The sequence below is a fragment of the Oncorhynchus nerka genome, linkage group LG3, assembly GCF_034236695.1.
Source record: "Oncorhynchus nerka isolate Pitt River linkage group LG3, Oner_Uvic_2.0, whole genome shotgun sequence".
In the NCBI taxonomy this organism is placed as follows: domain Eukaryota; kingdom Metazoa; phylum Chordata; class Actinopteri; order Salmoniformes; family Salmonidae; genus Oncorhynchus; species Oncorhynchus nerka.
Window position 1 is genome coordinate 11,269,898 of NC_088398.1, and position 15,234 is coordinate 11,285,131.

General features: G+C 43.9%; 1 protein-coding gene across 2 annotated transcripts; it reads right to left on the reverse strand.

The window, feature by feature from the left end:
• Positions 1 to 38: 38 nt before the first annotated feature.
• LOC115102664 (aldehyde dehydrogenase, mitochondrial) lies at positions 39 to 14,923 on the reverse strand. 2 transcript variants are annotated; one of them, XM_029622840.2, is made up of 13 exons: positions 14,735 to 14,923; positions 13,954 to 14,058; positions 13,200 to 13,340; positions 7,461 to 7,540; positions 5,695 to 5,806; positions 4,002 to 4,130; positions 3,790 to 3,903; positions 3,554 to 3,656; positions 2,526 to 2,710; positions 1,480 to 1,644; positions 715 to 872; positions 450 to 564; positions 39 to 256 (listed from the first exon to the last, which is right to left on the reverse strand). In XM_029622840.2, the coding sequence occupies exons 1-13, from the start codon at positions 14,849 to 14,851 to the stop codon at positions 224 to 226; spliced, it is 1,557 nt and encodes a 518-aa protein (XP_029478700.1). In that variant the 5' UTR covers positions 14,852 to 14,923; the 3' UTR covers positions 39 to 223. The 2 variants fall into 2 exon arrangements, with proteins under 2 accessions (XP_029478700.1, XP_029478710.1); XM_029622850.2 differs by lacking the exons at positions 13,200 to 13,340; positions 13,954 to 14,058; positions 14,735 to 14,923 and adding an exon at positions 12,322 to 12,669.
• Positions 14,924 to 15,234: the final 311 nt, after the last annotated feature.

Genomic DNA, 15,234 nt, shown 5'->3' on the forward strand with positions numbered 1-15,234 from the left:
TTTGTCCAATCAGATGACAGTAGGTTCAAAGCAAGTAATAGCGTGTATCAAGTGCATTTATTATCCAAAATCCCTTTCACTCTACAAGAGTACAAAACTACTCTGCATTGTAGCAGGGATTCACCATATTAAAGTCCAACTGAATAACTGAGGCTGATTTAGTTCCATAGAGCCTTCCTATGGTCAGTTAGTTTCCTTGATTGGAGGCAGAGTTCTGACGTCTTTACGAGTTTTTCTGAGGGACCTTGATCGTTACCTGAGGTAAAGAATAAAATATGTTTTGAAGCTTTGACATTAACACATTTTGTGAACATACATACAGCTGCTTGTGAGATGTTGCTGTTTATTACGTATGTAACGTGGCAACAGCGTTCATACGTTTACGTATGTGGCCCACTGGGGCCTGAACATTTTCTCCTACAGTAGTGTGGTGGTTATGGGGTCCTTACCGTTTTCACTTCAGTGTAGTTGTCCAGGCCATACTCTCCCAGCTCACGACCGTTACCAGAATATTTGTAGCCACCGAAGGGGGCTTGTGCTCCAAACACATCATAGCAGTTAATCCTTAGGAGAAAGAAATGGACAAACCATATACACAATTAGCTGATTATAAATGGGTCAACTTCAGCCAACCTCTGGACCTTAATACTACGGAAAGAAATGGACAATTTGATGGATATGTTGTAAAATAAAGTAAGCTAGAAATCAGCGTACCAGACAGTGCCAGCGCGAAGTCCGCTAGAGATGTAGTGGGCCTTGTCGATGTCTTTGGTGAAGACGGCAGCTGCCAGGCCGTACTTTGTGTCGTTGGCTCTCTCAACCACCTCCTCCAGAGTCTTAAACTTCAGGATCTGCATCACCGGCCCAAAGATCTGTTATAGAGGAGAAATGAATTTAAAGAATCTAACCTAAAGAGATCGGTTCTCTGAAGAGAACATGTTACACATGTATGATCTAGAATTAATTGAAATAAAAGTGTTCTCCTCGCCACAGTTTCGCTAAAAAGCTAAGGGATGGAAAAATGTAACCACTCAAATTCATAGACTGTACATAGACGGCAAGGACTGACCATCCGTGATATCCAATGTATAGGTTTAACCATGTTGAGGCTAAACATTGTTTGTTTACATTTGTTGTTTACAAACACTGAGGTAAAACAAGCTTATATTGTAAGTTCTGATGGGGTATGACAGGATATGAACTAAGCTCATGAGCCATTTATACATTCTATTCTTTAAGAATCAATTGGTATATATCATTAATTTACAAGTTGAAAAATTAATGTAGCAACTAAGGATTCTAGCTTCAGAATAGCCACACAAATATACTTTAGACAACCAAAATATACAGGCTTTTCATTTTAATGGGTATAGCCAGTAGGGGGATTCTGTCAAGGCAGCCCCAAGGGCCAAAATGGTGAAACTTGACAGCCAGTTTCATGAAGAGTGAGTTGTTAATAATGACAATGCATTGCTGTACCTCCTCACGGGCGATGGTCATGCCGTCCTGGACATCTCCAAAGATGGTTGGTTGGATGAAGTAGCCACGGTCTGCAGCCACCCCTCCCCCGCACATCAGCTTGGCCCCCTCACGCTTCCCACTGCTGATGTAGCCCAGAATCTTCTTGAACTGTTCCTCATCCACCTAGAGAGGGAACCGTTTTACAGTGCTCGTAAGTGGGTGCCTAATGTGTTAGGGAGAGAGTTATAAACCAAATCAGACTACAAGTGCTTGTGTATATGTATGCAATGCAAGTGCGTTCTTGTAGTTGTTTTCTGATAAAGGCTCTGCATTTGGAAATGCTGGTACCACAGTTATTTCAGTACAATATAGTGTGCAGCTCTTCTATTTTTATCCAGTGTCTTATGTTTGGGTGTGCGTCTTCAACTCCTACTCTACTCGTCTGGGTGTGCGTCTTCAACTCCTACTCCACTCGTCTGGGTGTGCGTCTTCAACTCCTACTCTATTCGTCTGGGTGAGTCTTCAACTCCTACTCTACTCGTCTGGGTGCGTCTTCAACTCCTACTCCACTCGTCTGGGTGCGTCTTCAACTCCAACTCCTGGGTGAGTCTTCAACTCCTACTCACTCGTCTGGGTGCGTCTTCAACTCCTACTCCACTCGTCTGGGTGCGTCTTCAACTCCTACTCCACTCGTCTGGGTGTGCGTCTTCAACTCCTACTCCACTCGTCTGGGTGTGCGTCTTCAACTCCTACTCCACTCGTCTGGGTGTGCGTCTTCAACTCCTACTCTATTCGTCTGGGTGCGTCTTCAACTCCTACTCTACTCGTCTGGGTGCGTCTTCAACTCCTACTCCACTCGTCTGGGTGCGTCTTCAACTCCTACTCTACTCGTCTGGGTGTGTGTCTTCAACTCCTACTCCACTCGTCTGGGTGCGTCTTTAACTCCTACTCCACTCGTCTGGGTGTGTGTCTTCAACTCCTACTCTACTCGTCTGTGTGTGTGTCTTCAACTCCTACTCTTACTCGTCTGGGTGTGTGTTTGTGCACCATGCAGTATTTCTAACCTGCGGTCCCTGCTCAGTCTTCATGTTGAAGGGGTCTCCCACCACCCTGCTCTTGGCCCGCTCCACACTGCGCTCCATAAACTCATCATAGATGGTGTCCTGCACGTATGTACGGGAGCCGGCACAGCAGCACTGGCCCTGGTTAAAGAACAGGGCAAAGTGGGACTGTTCCACCGCCTCCGCCACTGCAGAAAGAGAGAGAGAACACAGTCATACATAGCCGATATGTTTCCACTTGACGTTTTGCAGCATTGGACTCCATGAAATTGACACCTGGCCTTGGGGTGAGTAGCTGCCGGAAGAGTTGTGGAATCCAATGGGCTGCTTTAGCATTAGCTAGCCTAGCATGCTGATGAAAAAGGCAGTTAAAAAAAACTTTATTTTATTTTATTTAAAAGCAGTATTTCGATTTTCCATGTCGGATAATGGGATAATTAGGAGTACAGTGACATCTTCCATCCCTGGATTGAGGTATGTTTTCTGGCCATATCCTGCATTTGTCACTGCAGTGCAAACATTATAGCTGAGCAAGGTTTTGACCTGAAGCCGAAGGTGTATTTACTGCTGAACCTCAAGTCGAAACATATCGGCCAAGTCAGACACAGCAATCGCAATCAAACAAATAAAGACACACAGGCAAACATGCACACGCCTTAGTAGATTTCAGAGGAGGCTGGTGGGAGGTACTATAGGAGGACGGGCTCATTGTAATGCTGGAATGAAAATAACAGAACAGTATCAAAACACGTCAAACATATGGAAACCATTTTTGACACCGTTCCATTGATTCCATTCCAGTCATTACAATGAGCCCGTCCTCCTATAGCTCATCCCATCAGCCTCCTCTGGTAGATGTCCGTTGTAAAAGTAGCAGATGCCTGCTGCAATTGATACTCCATAAATAAAAACGGACACCACACTTTGCTAAATAATCTGTAACAGACTATCCAAATGAAGGATTCCCATTTTTGACATATTTCTAACTGGATGCCCATCCCAAAAGTAAAGTCGCCTTGAGCCGTACTCACTGTTGGCATCAGACATGATTATGTTGGGGCTCTTTCCTCCCAGCTCCAGAGTGACCTTCTTCAGGTTGCTGGAGCCAGATGCCTGCTGGATCAGGTGACCTACCTGGACACATGGAGCTGCTTAGACAGTACAGGGTTCATTCTCATACACACACTAATACACCAAAACACATTGGCCCTTTGAAAGCAGTGACTCAGTTCTTTGAGATGCCTAAAGTATGGGCGGTCTGTCTTACCTCAGTAGATCCTGTGAAAGCCACCTTATCCACATCCATGTGGGAGGCGATGGCAGAACCAGCAGATGGACCCATACCAGGCAGGATGTTCACCACACCTGGAGGAAAACCAACCTGAGAGGAGAGAGAGAGAGGAGAGAGAGGAGATCGAGAGAGAGCTTAAGAAGTGTGGTAAGGAGGGTGTGTGTGTGTGAGTGTATTAGTGTACCAACCTCCTTGATGAGACTGGCCACATACAGGGCAGTGAGGGGGGTCTGCTCAGCCACCTTCATCACCACAGTGTTGCCTGTAGCCAGAGCTGGCCCCAGCTTCCATGCCTGCATCAGCAGAGGGAAGTTCCACTGAGGGAAGATAGAGAGGAAGACAGTGAACGGTAGAGTGAAGACAGACCATGTCAAACGTGTGCAAAGTACACAGACATAAATCCATGCATGCACTCAACACATTAGTCCAGGCTGCCACTATATTTACACAACACAGCCTTGCAGCCGTACCAGGTTTTGGAGGCAGGGTGTCACCTTATATTACCCCTCTCCCTCCTCCCAGTCTCTTTCACCATGAGACTGGTGGGACTGAAGCCAGCTCACTGAAACTGCTCTGCCTGCTCTTAATTCCTCTCCACTCCCAGTCTATTTCACCATGACAGACAGCGCAAACAAACCTGCTCTCACAGGCAAGAGGAAAGGGGCCACAAAATGGCAACGCTGGTCATTTACAAAATAGCCTCTAACACTCTACTCAGCAAATTGAATGTAGTCGATCACAGTGCCATCCGTTTTGTTACCAAAGCCCCATATACTACCCACCACTGCGACCTGTATTCTCTCGTTGGCTGGTCCTCGCTTCATATTCGTCGCCAAATCCACTGGTTCTAGGTCATCTATAAGTCTTTGCGAGGTAAAGCCCCGCCTTATCTCAGCTCACTGGTCACCATAGCAGCACCCACCCGTAGCACGCGCTCCAGCAGGTATATTTCACTGGCCATCCCCAAAGCCAACTCCTCCTTTGGCCGCCTTTCCTTCCAGTTCTCTGCTGCCAATGACTGGAACGAACTGCAAAATCACTGAAGCTGGAGTCTTATATCTCCCTCACTAACTTTAAGCATCAGCTGTCAGAGCAGCTTACCGAGAATTGCACCAGTACACAGCCCATCTGTAAAAAGCCCACCCAACTACCTCATCCCCATATTGTTATTTATTTTTTTGCTCCTTTGCACCCCAGTATCGCTACTTGCACATTCAGCTTCTGCTCATCTATCACTCTAGTGTTAATGCTAAATTGTAATTATTTCGCCACTATGGCCTATTTATTGCCTTACCTTATCTTGATCCCATGTGTAACTCTGTGTTGTTTGTGTCACACTGCTTTGCTTTATCTTGGCCAGGTCGCAGTTGTAAATAAGAACTTGTTCTTCCAAACCCCTGAACAGCTTAAGATTCATCAAGGAATTTCATTCCTAACCCCTGAACAGCTTAAGATTCATCAAGGAGGTCCATCTCTAACCCCTGAACAGCTTAAGATTCATCAAGGAATTTCATTCCTCACCCCTGAACAGCTTAAGATTCATCAAGGAATTTCATTCCTAACCCCTGAACAGCTTAAGATTCATCAAGGAGGTCCATCTCTAACCCCTGAACAGCTTAAGATTCATCAAGGAGGTCCATTCCTAACCCCTGAACGGCTTAAGATTCATCAAGGAGGTCCATTCCTAACCCCTGAACGGCTTAAGATTCATCAAGGAGGTCCATTCCTAGCCCCTGAACGGCTTAAGATTAATCAAGGAGGTCCATTCCTAGCCCCTGAACAGATTAAGATTCATCAAGGAGGTCCATTCCTAACCCCTGAACGGTTTAAGATTCATCAAGGTCCATCGCTAACCACTGAACAGCTCCTTCACTCACTCACCGGGATGATCTGGCCACACACACCGATGGGCTCATGGCGGGTGTAGCAGAAGAAGTCTCCATCAATGGGAATGGTCTTCCCCTCCCACTTATCTGCCCAGCCTGCATAGTACCTGTGCAAACACATGTACACACAGACAGACAGTAAACACTTGGACTCAAGAATCCTCCAAAATATTACACCTTTCAAATACATCAAAAGGGATATGGGGGGTGTCAATATTTCTCAACTGCTTTACGTACTCACTACATTCCATACTCAGTAAATACCAGGACACTAGACTCAGTAGGGTTACTATGTATAAATGTTTATTATGAAATAGAACTGCAGAAACTATAGTTTCAGATGTCAAGAGTAGAGGGAAATTCAGTTATTTATTTTTTCCAAGAAGGAAACTGTAAATGAGTCTATTTCCAATCTATTAAAAGGTAAACAAGCAGACTTGCAGTAGATTGAGATAGTGATCGGATCCACAGTGAGTATACAGAAAGCAGTCTAGGTCATGGTGCTGGGTGCCAGCCAATCAAATACAAATAAGGGAGGTTTGGCAGTCTTCAGTCACATTCTTCTAAGAACTAATTCACAGTCAGTCTCTTTTCCCCCCTGTCTTTGCCACCACAGTCAGTCTCACCCTCTTTTCCCCCCTGTCTTTGCCACCACAGTCAGTCTCACCCTCTTTTCCCCCCTGTCTTTCCCACCACAGTCAGTCTCACCCTCTTTTCCCCCCTGTCTTTCCCACCACAGTCAGTCTCACCCTCTTTTCCCCCCTGTCTTTCCCACCACAGTCAGTCTCACCCTCTTTCCCACCACAGTCAGTCTCACCCTCTTTTCCCCCTGTCTTTCCCACCACAGTCAGTCTCACCCTCTTTTCCCCCTGTCTTTCCCAGTCAGTCTCACCCTCTTTCCCACCACAGTCAGTCTCACCCTCTTTTCCCCCTGTCTTTCCCACCAGTCAGTCTCACCCTCTTTTCCCCCTGTCTTTCCCACCACAGTCAGTCTCACCCTCTTTTCCCCCTGTCTTTCCCACCACAGTCAGTCTCACCCTCTTTTCCCCCTGTCTTTCCCACCACAGTCAGTCTCACCCTCTTTTCCCCCTGTCTTTCCCACCACAGTCAGTCTCACCCTCTTTTCCCCCTGTCTTTCCCACCACAGTCAGTCTCACCCTCTTTCCCCCTCTGTCTTTCCCACCACAGTCAGTCTCACCCTCTTTTCCCCCGTCTTTCCCACCACAGTCAGTCTCACCCTCTTTTCCCCCCTGTCTTTCCCACCACAGTCAGTCTCACCCTCTTTTTCCCCCCGTCTTTCCCACCATTCTGTCTCTACCTCGCCCTACAAACATTCAACCATTTAGCATAATGCCACATCTGGCACTTATGATTTATGACAACTCATACATTTTGGTTTGCAGAAAGTAATAATAATAATAAATTACATTTGTAAAGCTTTTCATTATACAGAATAATATCAAAGTGCATAAAAAAATAAAAAATAGAACGTTAGAATGCAACTGACACACAAAGAACACAGCTGACACTACAAGGGTCACCAAGGAGCACAGCTATCAACCGAAAGCCTGCCTAAAGAGAAAGGTTTTTAGGAATGTTTTAAATGATCCCAGAGTCTGTGGTGCCTTCAGGTGATCCGGGAGGGCATTCCAGAGGCCGTCGGCAGTCGAGCTGAAAGCCTGATCCTCCAAGGACTTAATGCATGCGTTCATTTCACTGCTCTCACACATACACACTGCAATGTATATTACTGTGACTGACCTGAGGCACTTGACCACCATGGGCACGTCCACGCTGTAGGACACGGCATAGGGCTTCCCATTGTCCAGGGTCTCCAGTTCCTATGGCAAAATAAGGTCAAAGTGTCAACAGAGTTCCGCCATGGCCTAATTAATGAAGTTTGATTGAGGACAGATAGTAGCAAGGCTGTATTCTGTATTACGAAACATTGTCATTGTACGCTGATGATTCATGTTTTCTTTTAACACCACCATTAGAATCCCTCCACAGCCTCTAGATACTTTTGCTAACCTCTCTGGATTAAAACCAAATGATGATAAGTGTAATTACTATAATACGTATTGGATCACTAAAAAAATACAACTTTTACATTACCGGGTAGTTTACCAATAAAATAGTCTGATGGTGATGTGGACATACTCTGTATTCATATCCCGAAAGAAAAAAATGATCTCACTACAATACATTTTAACAGAAAGTTTGCAAAAATAAATAAGATCTTGCTACCATGGAGAGGAGAATACCTGTCAGTTGAAGTCGGAAGTTTACATACACCCTAGCCAAATACATTTAAACTCAGTATTTCACAATTCCTGACATTTAATCCAAGTACAAATTCCGTCTTTGGTCAGTTTGGGTCACCACTTTATTTTTAGAATGTGAAATGTCAGAATAATAGTAGAGCGAATGATTTATTTAAGCTTTTAATTCTTTCGTCACATTCCCAGTGCGTCAGAAGTTTACATACACTCAATTAGTATTTGCTAGCATTGCCTTTAAATTGTTTAACTTGGGTCAAATGTTGTTTCGGGTAGCCTTCCACAAGCTTCCCACAATAAGTTGGGTGAATTTTGTCCCATTCCTCCTGACAGAGCTGGTGTAACTGAGTCAGGTTTGTAAGCCTCCTTGCTCGCTTTTTCAGTTCTGCCCACACATTTTCTATAGGATTGAGGTCAGGGCTTTGTGATGGCCACTCCAATACCTTGACTTTGTTGTCCATAAGCCATTTTGCCACAACTTTGGAAGTATGCTTGGGGTCCTTGTCCATTTGGAAGACCCATTTGCGACAAAGCTTTAACTTCCTGACTGATGTCTTGAGATGCTTCAATAGATCCACCAAATTTTCCTCCCTCATGATGCCATCTATTTTGTGAAGTGCACCAGTCCCCCTCCCGCAGCAAAGCACCCCCACAACATGATTACATTTACATTTAAGTCATTTAGCAGACGCTCTTATCCAGAGCGACTTACAAATTGGTGCGTTCACCTTAAGACATCCAGTGGAACAGCCACTTTACAATAGTGCATCTAAATCTTTTAAGGGGGGTGAGAAGGATTACTTTATCCTATCCTAGGTATTCCTGAAAGAGGTGGGGTTTCAGGTGTCTCCGGAAGGTGGTGATTGACTCCGCTGTCCTGGCGTCGTGAGGGAGTTTGTTCCACCATTGGGGGGCCAGAGCAGCGAACAGTTTTGACTGGGCTGCGCGGGAACTGTACTTCCTCAGTGGTAGGGAGGCGAGCATGAGATGATACTGCCACCCCCGTACTGCACGGTTGGGATGGTGTTCTTCAGCTTGCAAGCCTCACCCTTTTTCCTCCAAACACAACGATGGTCATTATGGCCAAACAGTTCTATTTTTGTTTCATCAGACCAGAGGACATTTCTCCATGTGCAGTTGCAAGCCGTAGTCTGGCTTTTTTATGGCGGTTTTGGAGCAGTGGCTTCTTCCTTGCTGAGCGGTCTTTCAAGGTTATGTCGATATAGGCCTTGTTTTACTGTGGATATAGATACTTTTGTATCTGTTTCCTCCAGCATCTTCACAAGGTAATTTGCTGTTGTTCTGGGATTGATTTGCACTTTTGTACCAAAGTACGTTCATCTCTAGGAGACAGAACGCGTCTCCTTCCTGAGCGGTATGACGGCTGCATGGTCCCATGGTGTTTATACTTGAGTACTATTGTTTGTACAGATGAACGTGGTACCTTCAGGTGTTTGGAAATTGCTCCCAAGGACGAACCAGACTTGTGGAGGTCTACACATTTTTTTTACGAGGTCTTGGCTGATTTCGTTTGATTTTCCCATGATGTCAAGCAAAGAGGCACTGAGTTTGAAGGTAGGCCTTGAAATACATCGACAGCTACACCTCCAATTGACTGAAATGATGTCAATTAGCCTATTAGAAGCTTCTATAGCCATGACATAATTTTCTGGAATATTCCATGCTGTTTAAAGGCACAGTCAATTTAGTGTATGTAAACTTCTGACCCACTGGAATTGTGATACAGTGAATTATAAGCTAAATAATCTGTCTGTAAACAATTGTTGGAAAAATGACTTGTGTCATGCACAAAGTAGATGTCCTAACCAACTTGCCAAAACTATAGTTTGTTTAGAAGAAATTTGTGGAATGGTTGAAAAAATGAGTTTTAATGACTCCAACCAAAGTGTGTGTAAACTTCTGACTTCAACTGTATATGCTTATGGGCTTACCTATACCTAGCGACTTGTTTGTTTAATTACTTGAGCAAAAAATATTCCATTTTATTTGGAACGGCAAGCCAGACAAAATTAAAAGAGCCTATTTATATAATGAATATGAATTCGAAGGGCAGAAATGATTCAATATCAAAGCATTAGACCTCTCACTAAAGACTACATTCATACAAGAGTTAAACTTAATACGAACTGGTTCTCTAGCAGATTAGTAAGAATGTCTCACCACATGTTCAAGAATGCCCTTTATTCAGATTACAACCTCTCACTTTTGGTTATTTGAAAATGAAATAATCTCCAAAATATCGCTTTTTTAAAAACAAGCCATAGAAACTTGGTTGCAATTTCAGTTGAATCCACCAGAAAATACAGAAAAAAATATTATGGTTAAACTCAAATATACTAATTGATAATATATAAATATATTGAATATATATATTTTTTTTAAATAGGAATTATCTTTGTAAATTATATCATAAATAGGACTGGTGGAGTTGTCACACATGCAGCTAACAAAAATATATAGAAATGTCTACTCTACACAAAATTACAACCAACTAATTGCAGCATTACTGCAAAAATGGAAGAGGCAAGTGGGGAAAAATAAAGAACTTGTATGTCGGCATACGACAGCTCGCTTGGAGTTCTCCAAAAGGTACCTAAAGGACTCTCAGACCATTAGAAATAACATTATCTGGTCTGATGAAACCAAGATGGAACTCTTTGGCCTGAATGCCAAGCATCACATCTGGAGGAAACCTGACACCATCCCTACGGTGAAGCATGGTGGTGGTAGCATCATGCTGTGGGGATGTTTTTCAGCGGCGGGGACTGGGAGACTAATCAGGATCGAGGGAAAGATGAACGGAGCAAAGTACAGAGATATCCTTGATGAAAACCTGCTCCAGAGTGCTCAGGACCTCAGACTGGGGAGAAGGTTCACCTTCCAACAGGACAACGACCCTAAGCACACAGCCAAGACAACACAGGAGTGGCTTTGGCACAAGTCTCTGAATTTCCTTGAGTGGCCCAGCCAGAGCCCGAACTTGAACCCGATCTAACAAATAACCTGAAAATAACAATCCATTTTTAGAATAAGTCTGTAACGTAACAAAATGTGAAAAAAGTAAATGGGTCTGAATACTTTCTGAAAGCACTGTGTGTGTGTGTATATAGATATATATATATATATATATATATATACACACACACATTTTGGTTTATATGGGGGATTGGAAACCATGCAGACAATTACATTGCTGGAAGCCATCTGCAATGTTAAAGCTGATCTTACCCCATAAAAAATGTTGAATTTAAGAAAAATGCCAGATTGCTATACCTTCCTAGAAAAAGCTAATGGATAATCAGTGTTGTACACAGAAGCATACAGTATGTATTTAGAGGTAGGCTCTGTAACATGCTGCTAATGGGCCAAACAGATGTTATACTATAACATTGTCATATCAAATTACAGGGACTATTTGCTGCTACAGGGTGTTAATCAGTTCAGAGTCCAGTTAAACACCAGTAACCCTCACTTTAGTTAGGTCACATTAGAATCCAATATTTTGAAAAACAGAGACCATTGCACAAGCAAGACAAACCCCAGGGAATTAATTGGCTCATCGTCAAGAGTGAATCAAAGACTATCGTTGTCCACGCACCATTTATTTGGCTTGGCAAATGGGAACACAAGAGTACATGTGGTCAACATAACACACACTGCAAAATGTATCTATATACAACATTTACAGGCACATACAGTTCATGTTGAGCACATTGGACTGTACATACTTGAACAGATTGGCCAGTCTTACAAGTACTAACGAGTCACTGGAGTTGGCTCTGGACAGACTCCCTCTCACATACACACCATATCCATATTTAACATGTAGGTGGAGCAAGTTCAGTGGACAGAATCAGTGCTATTTCCAGACCTGATGGACCTTGCACCCCTGATAAGCCAATCTGACAGTAGTTAATCAAGTCCAACCTAAATACTGTACTAACAATCCTACTCTCTTATAATACACCCCTCCCACACACACACACACACACACACACACAAACTAAGCAGCTTTTTTCTCTCACCAAGAACCAATCCTTGCGATTTTAGCAGGGCCTCATTTACCAAACAAAGTAGGGCAGCGTCCTGTGCTGAGGCCGTTCATTCTTTTATCAAAACAAGCCCAGAGAAACCCTTTCACCACTATAGCCTTTCCCCTATTACTTTCACCAAACAAGCAAAACCTGTAACATAACATCAACAAATATGATTTGTGTATGTCTTGGAAGAGCAGCACTAAGGAATTATTTTACACCACTTCCCCTGCAGATTCTCAGTGTTGATCATGTGACCTAGCCACGACCCTGCGTCTCTATCTCTACCATGTGACTTCAGTGTGGGAGCTGCTTAGGCCAGCAACCTGTGGAATACAGGACTAACAGTGACTCTGCGTCTCTACCTCTGCCATGTGGCTTCAGCGTGGGAGCTGCTTAGGCCAGCAACCTGTGGAATACAGGACTAACACAGTGACTCTGCGTCTCTATCTACCATGTGACTTCAGCGTGGGAGCTGCTCAGGTCAGCAACCTGTGGAATACAGGACTAACACAGTGACTCTGCATCTATCTCTACCATGTGACTTCAGCGTGGGAGCTGCTTAGGCCAGCAACCTGTGGAATACAGGACTACACAGTGACTCTGCGTCTCTACCTCTGCCATGTGGCTTCAGCGTGGGAGCTGCTTAGGCCAGCAACCTGTGGAATCAGCAACCTGTGGAATACTTAGGACCTAACAGTGACTCTGCGTCTCTCTACCTACTTCCTCTGCAACCCATGTGGCTTCAGCGTGGGAGCTGCTTAGGCCAGCAACCTGTGGAATACAGGACTAACACAGTGACTCTGCGTCTCTACCTCTGCCATGTGGCTTCAGCGTGGGAGCTGCTTAGGTCAGCAACCTGTGGAATACAGGACTAACACAGTGACTCGGCAAAATATGGTGCTGCTGTTTACAAGCCAAATAAATCTATATGAACATACATTTTTTGAAGATAATATTTCTGGGTAAAAAATTTCCACCACTGGAAGGTAACATTTGTCATCAGACAAAGCACTGTGCCACACATGTAAACTCTAATACAACCCAAACAACTGCTTTGGCATGGGTGCCAGACCAGGAATGTTGTGCATCTAATTAGCCGCTCATAACACCACTTCAGGTTAATCATTTCCATTGACCAGCAGTAATGGGACGGCGTCACTGACCGCTAGGTAGGCTGTGTCCCTCTCGATTGCGTCTGCCAGCCGGCTCAGGAGCAGCCCGCGGTCCGACGCGTCCATGCGTCTCCATGGTGACCCAAACCGGAAGGCCTCCCTGGCAGCCTTCACAGCCTTGTCCACATCTGCCTGGAAAGACGGAGAAGGAGACCAGAGGGAGATGAAAATAAATATTAAGTCATATCGTTTAAAAAAAATGGAAAATAGAAATGACAACGCCTCACACTGCTGCTCATGCTCGTAGGTTATATTAATTTTCAACAACGTTTCAACCCTTCGATCACCAGGCATCATTTAAAAAATTACTTATCAAGTAATTCAATTACGACAGTGTAAAAACACAAAAAAGATGGTCACACACCTGGCCCCTACAAGATTGTGCTCTAATTACGCCTGTTGTTTAGATTCACTTTTCCCCTGGTTATTTCACCCTCTCGTCCTCCTACCACACGTCATGTTTCTGCTTCAGGTAACTTGTTGTCTTAGCATGTCAAGGATGTAGTGTTGTTGAATACAGGAACAGTGAGGGGCCTGTTCAAATGCTTTGAAAATGCCGTCTTCCTTCCTCCCTCCCTTGAGACAGTCATTACGACTGCATAGGTCCAAGCTATGTAGGCTAGTGGAACCCCTGCTTTCACCAATCCAATTATATTGGATCAGTGATTACTCCAAGGAACCAAGGATGTAAGTCTTGTAATTAGACAGAACAGGGCCAGGTTTCAAGGCAGTTCCAGCCACTGACCTTGTCTGCCTCAGCCACCTGACAGATGACCTCTCCTGTGGCTGGGTTGATGGTGGGGAAGGACCTCTTGCTGACGGCATCCTGCCACTCGTTATTGATGAACAGCTGTAATGAGACAGAGGAGATTTGATTAGGCTCTATGTTTAGATTACAGATGTTATCACAACTCTATCATCCAACAGACCAAAAATAAATTGGGAGCCAGTATAAACACTGTATTGTCCAGTTACGTCCCTTCAGTTTTTATTTGTGCAGTATTGTAAGATACTGTCTCTGACATAATATTGCAGTGGTATAGAAGTCTCTTTATAAATTCCCCCAAAACAATTGAACAGAAACACATGCATGTACATTGTGTGTTGTGGCTCTCTATGTACAAGCTGGTCTTTCAACTCTAGCAAACGTTTTATTAATGCAACCCAGGAAGGTTTCTGGCTGTCTGCCACATTACAGTTTTGCATAACACCATCATACCCAACAATTATCTAGTGTATATGTAATTCAGTTGACCCAATGTATCGGATAAGTACGTAATCACATGGTTCAATCATGTCAAGCGTTTTAATGTCAACAAGAGTTATAAACAAGTAGGCTAGCTAGTCAAGCAAAAAAAAAAAAATGCATCTAGTCCAAAAGATATTGCAATTCTCACGTAAGCCTAGTTGCCTTGCAATGAATTTCACATGGCAGAACTACACTAAACCGATCATTTCAGTCGTGTGCAACAATGATAATGTCTACTCAACATGTCATTTCCATGTTGTGAATGCTTATCGCTTACCTTGTTGTAATGGACTTCGGGCTGTACGTTTGGTACCGGGATGGCGGCTGCAGAATACTGACAATTCGAAATGCCAGAGATTCGAGGCAAAGTTCGGGATAACACAATTCGGAGCATCGTGCTTCTTCAACACAAACGTGTGTGTCAACCAGGAGAGCGGGCTTTCACAAAATATTGTACAGTGAAGTCGATCGTCATCTGTCACCCGCCCCCAAGAGCATGCGCAGTAGAGCCTTCCTTAGATGACGTTTACAAAGTGAAATGTAGGCTATAGCGCCTGCATCAATACCGTTCAATTTCATAATGAGGAAAACATTGGTGGAAAAACATGACATAAATAAAATAAAAAATAGCAAATGAGACCTCAAAAACACATTTTGTTACAATACTTCACATCATCTTTGCAACAGCCTACCCAACACCCACAATAATTGAGAATAAACTATTCAACCAAGGTAAGGGAAACATTTACAAAGCAATATTGTAAATGAGGGCACATT

Bases quoted from the DNA above. Each gene is read 5' to 3' on its own strand.
- LOC115102664 (XM_029622840.2), bottom strand. From the start codon at position 14,851: ATGCTCCGAATTGTGTTATCCCGAACTTTGCCTCGAATCTCTGGCATT. The intron at 3,904-4,001 runs GTTGGTACACTA...CTCTCCTCTCAG, and splicing joins TGGCCAGTCTCATCAAGGAG to GTTGGTTTTCCTCCAGGTGT. The intron at 1,645-2,525 runs GTTAGAAATACT...TTCCCTCTCTAG, and splicing joins AGACTGAGCAGGGACCGCAG to GTGGATGAGGAACAGTTCAA.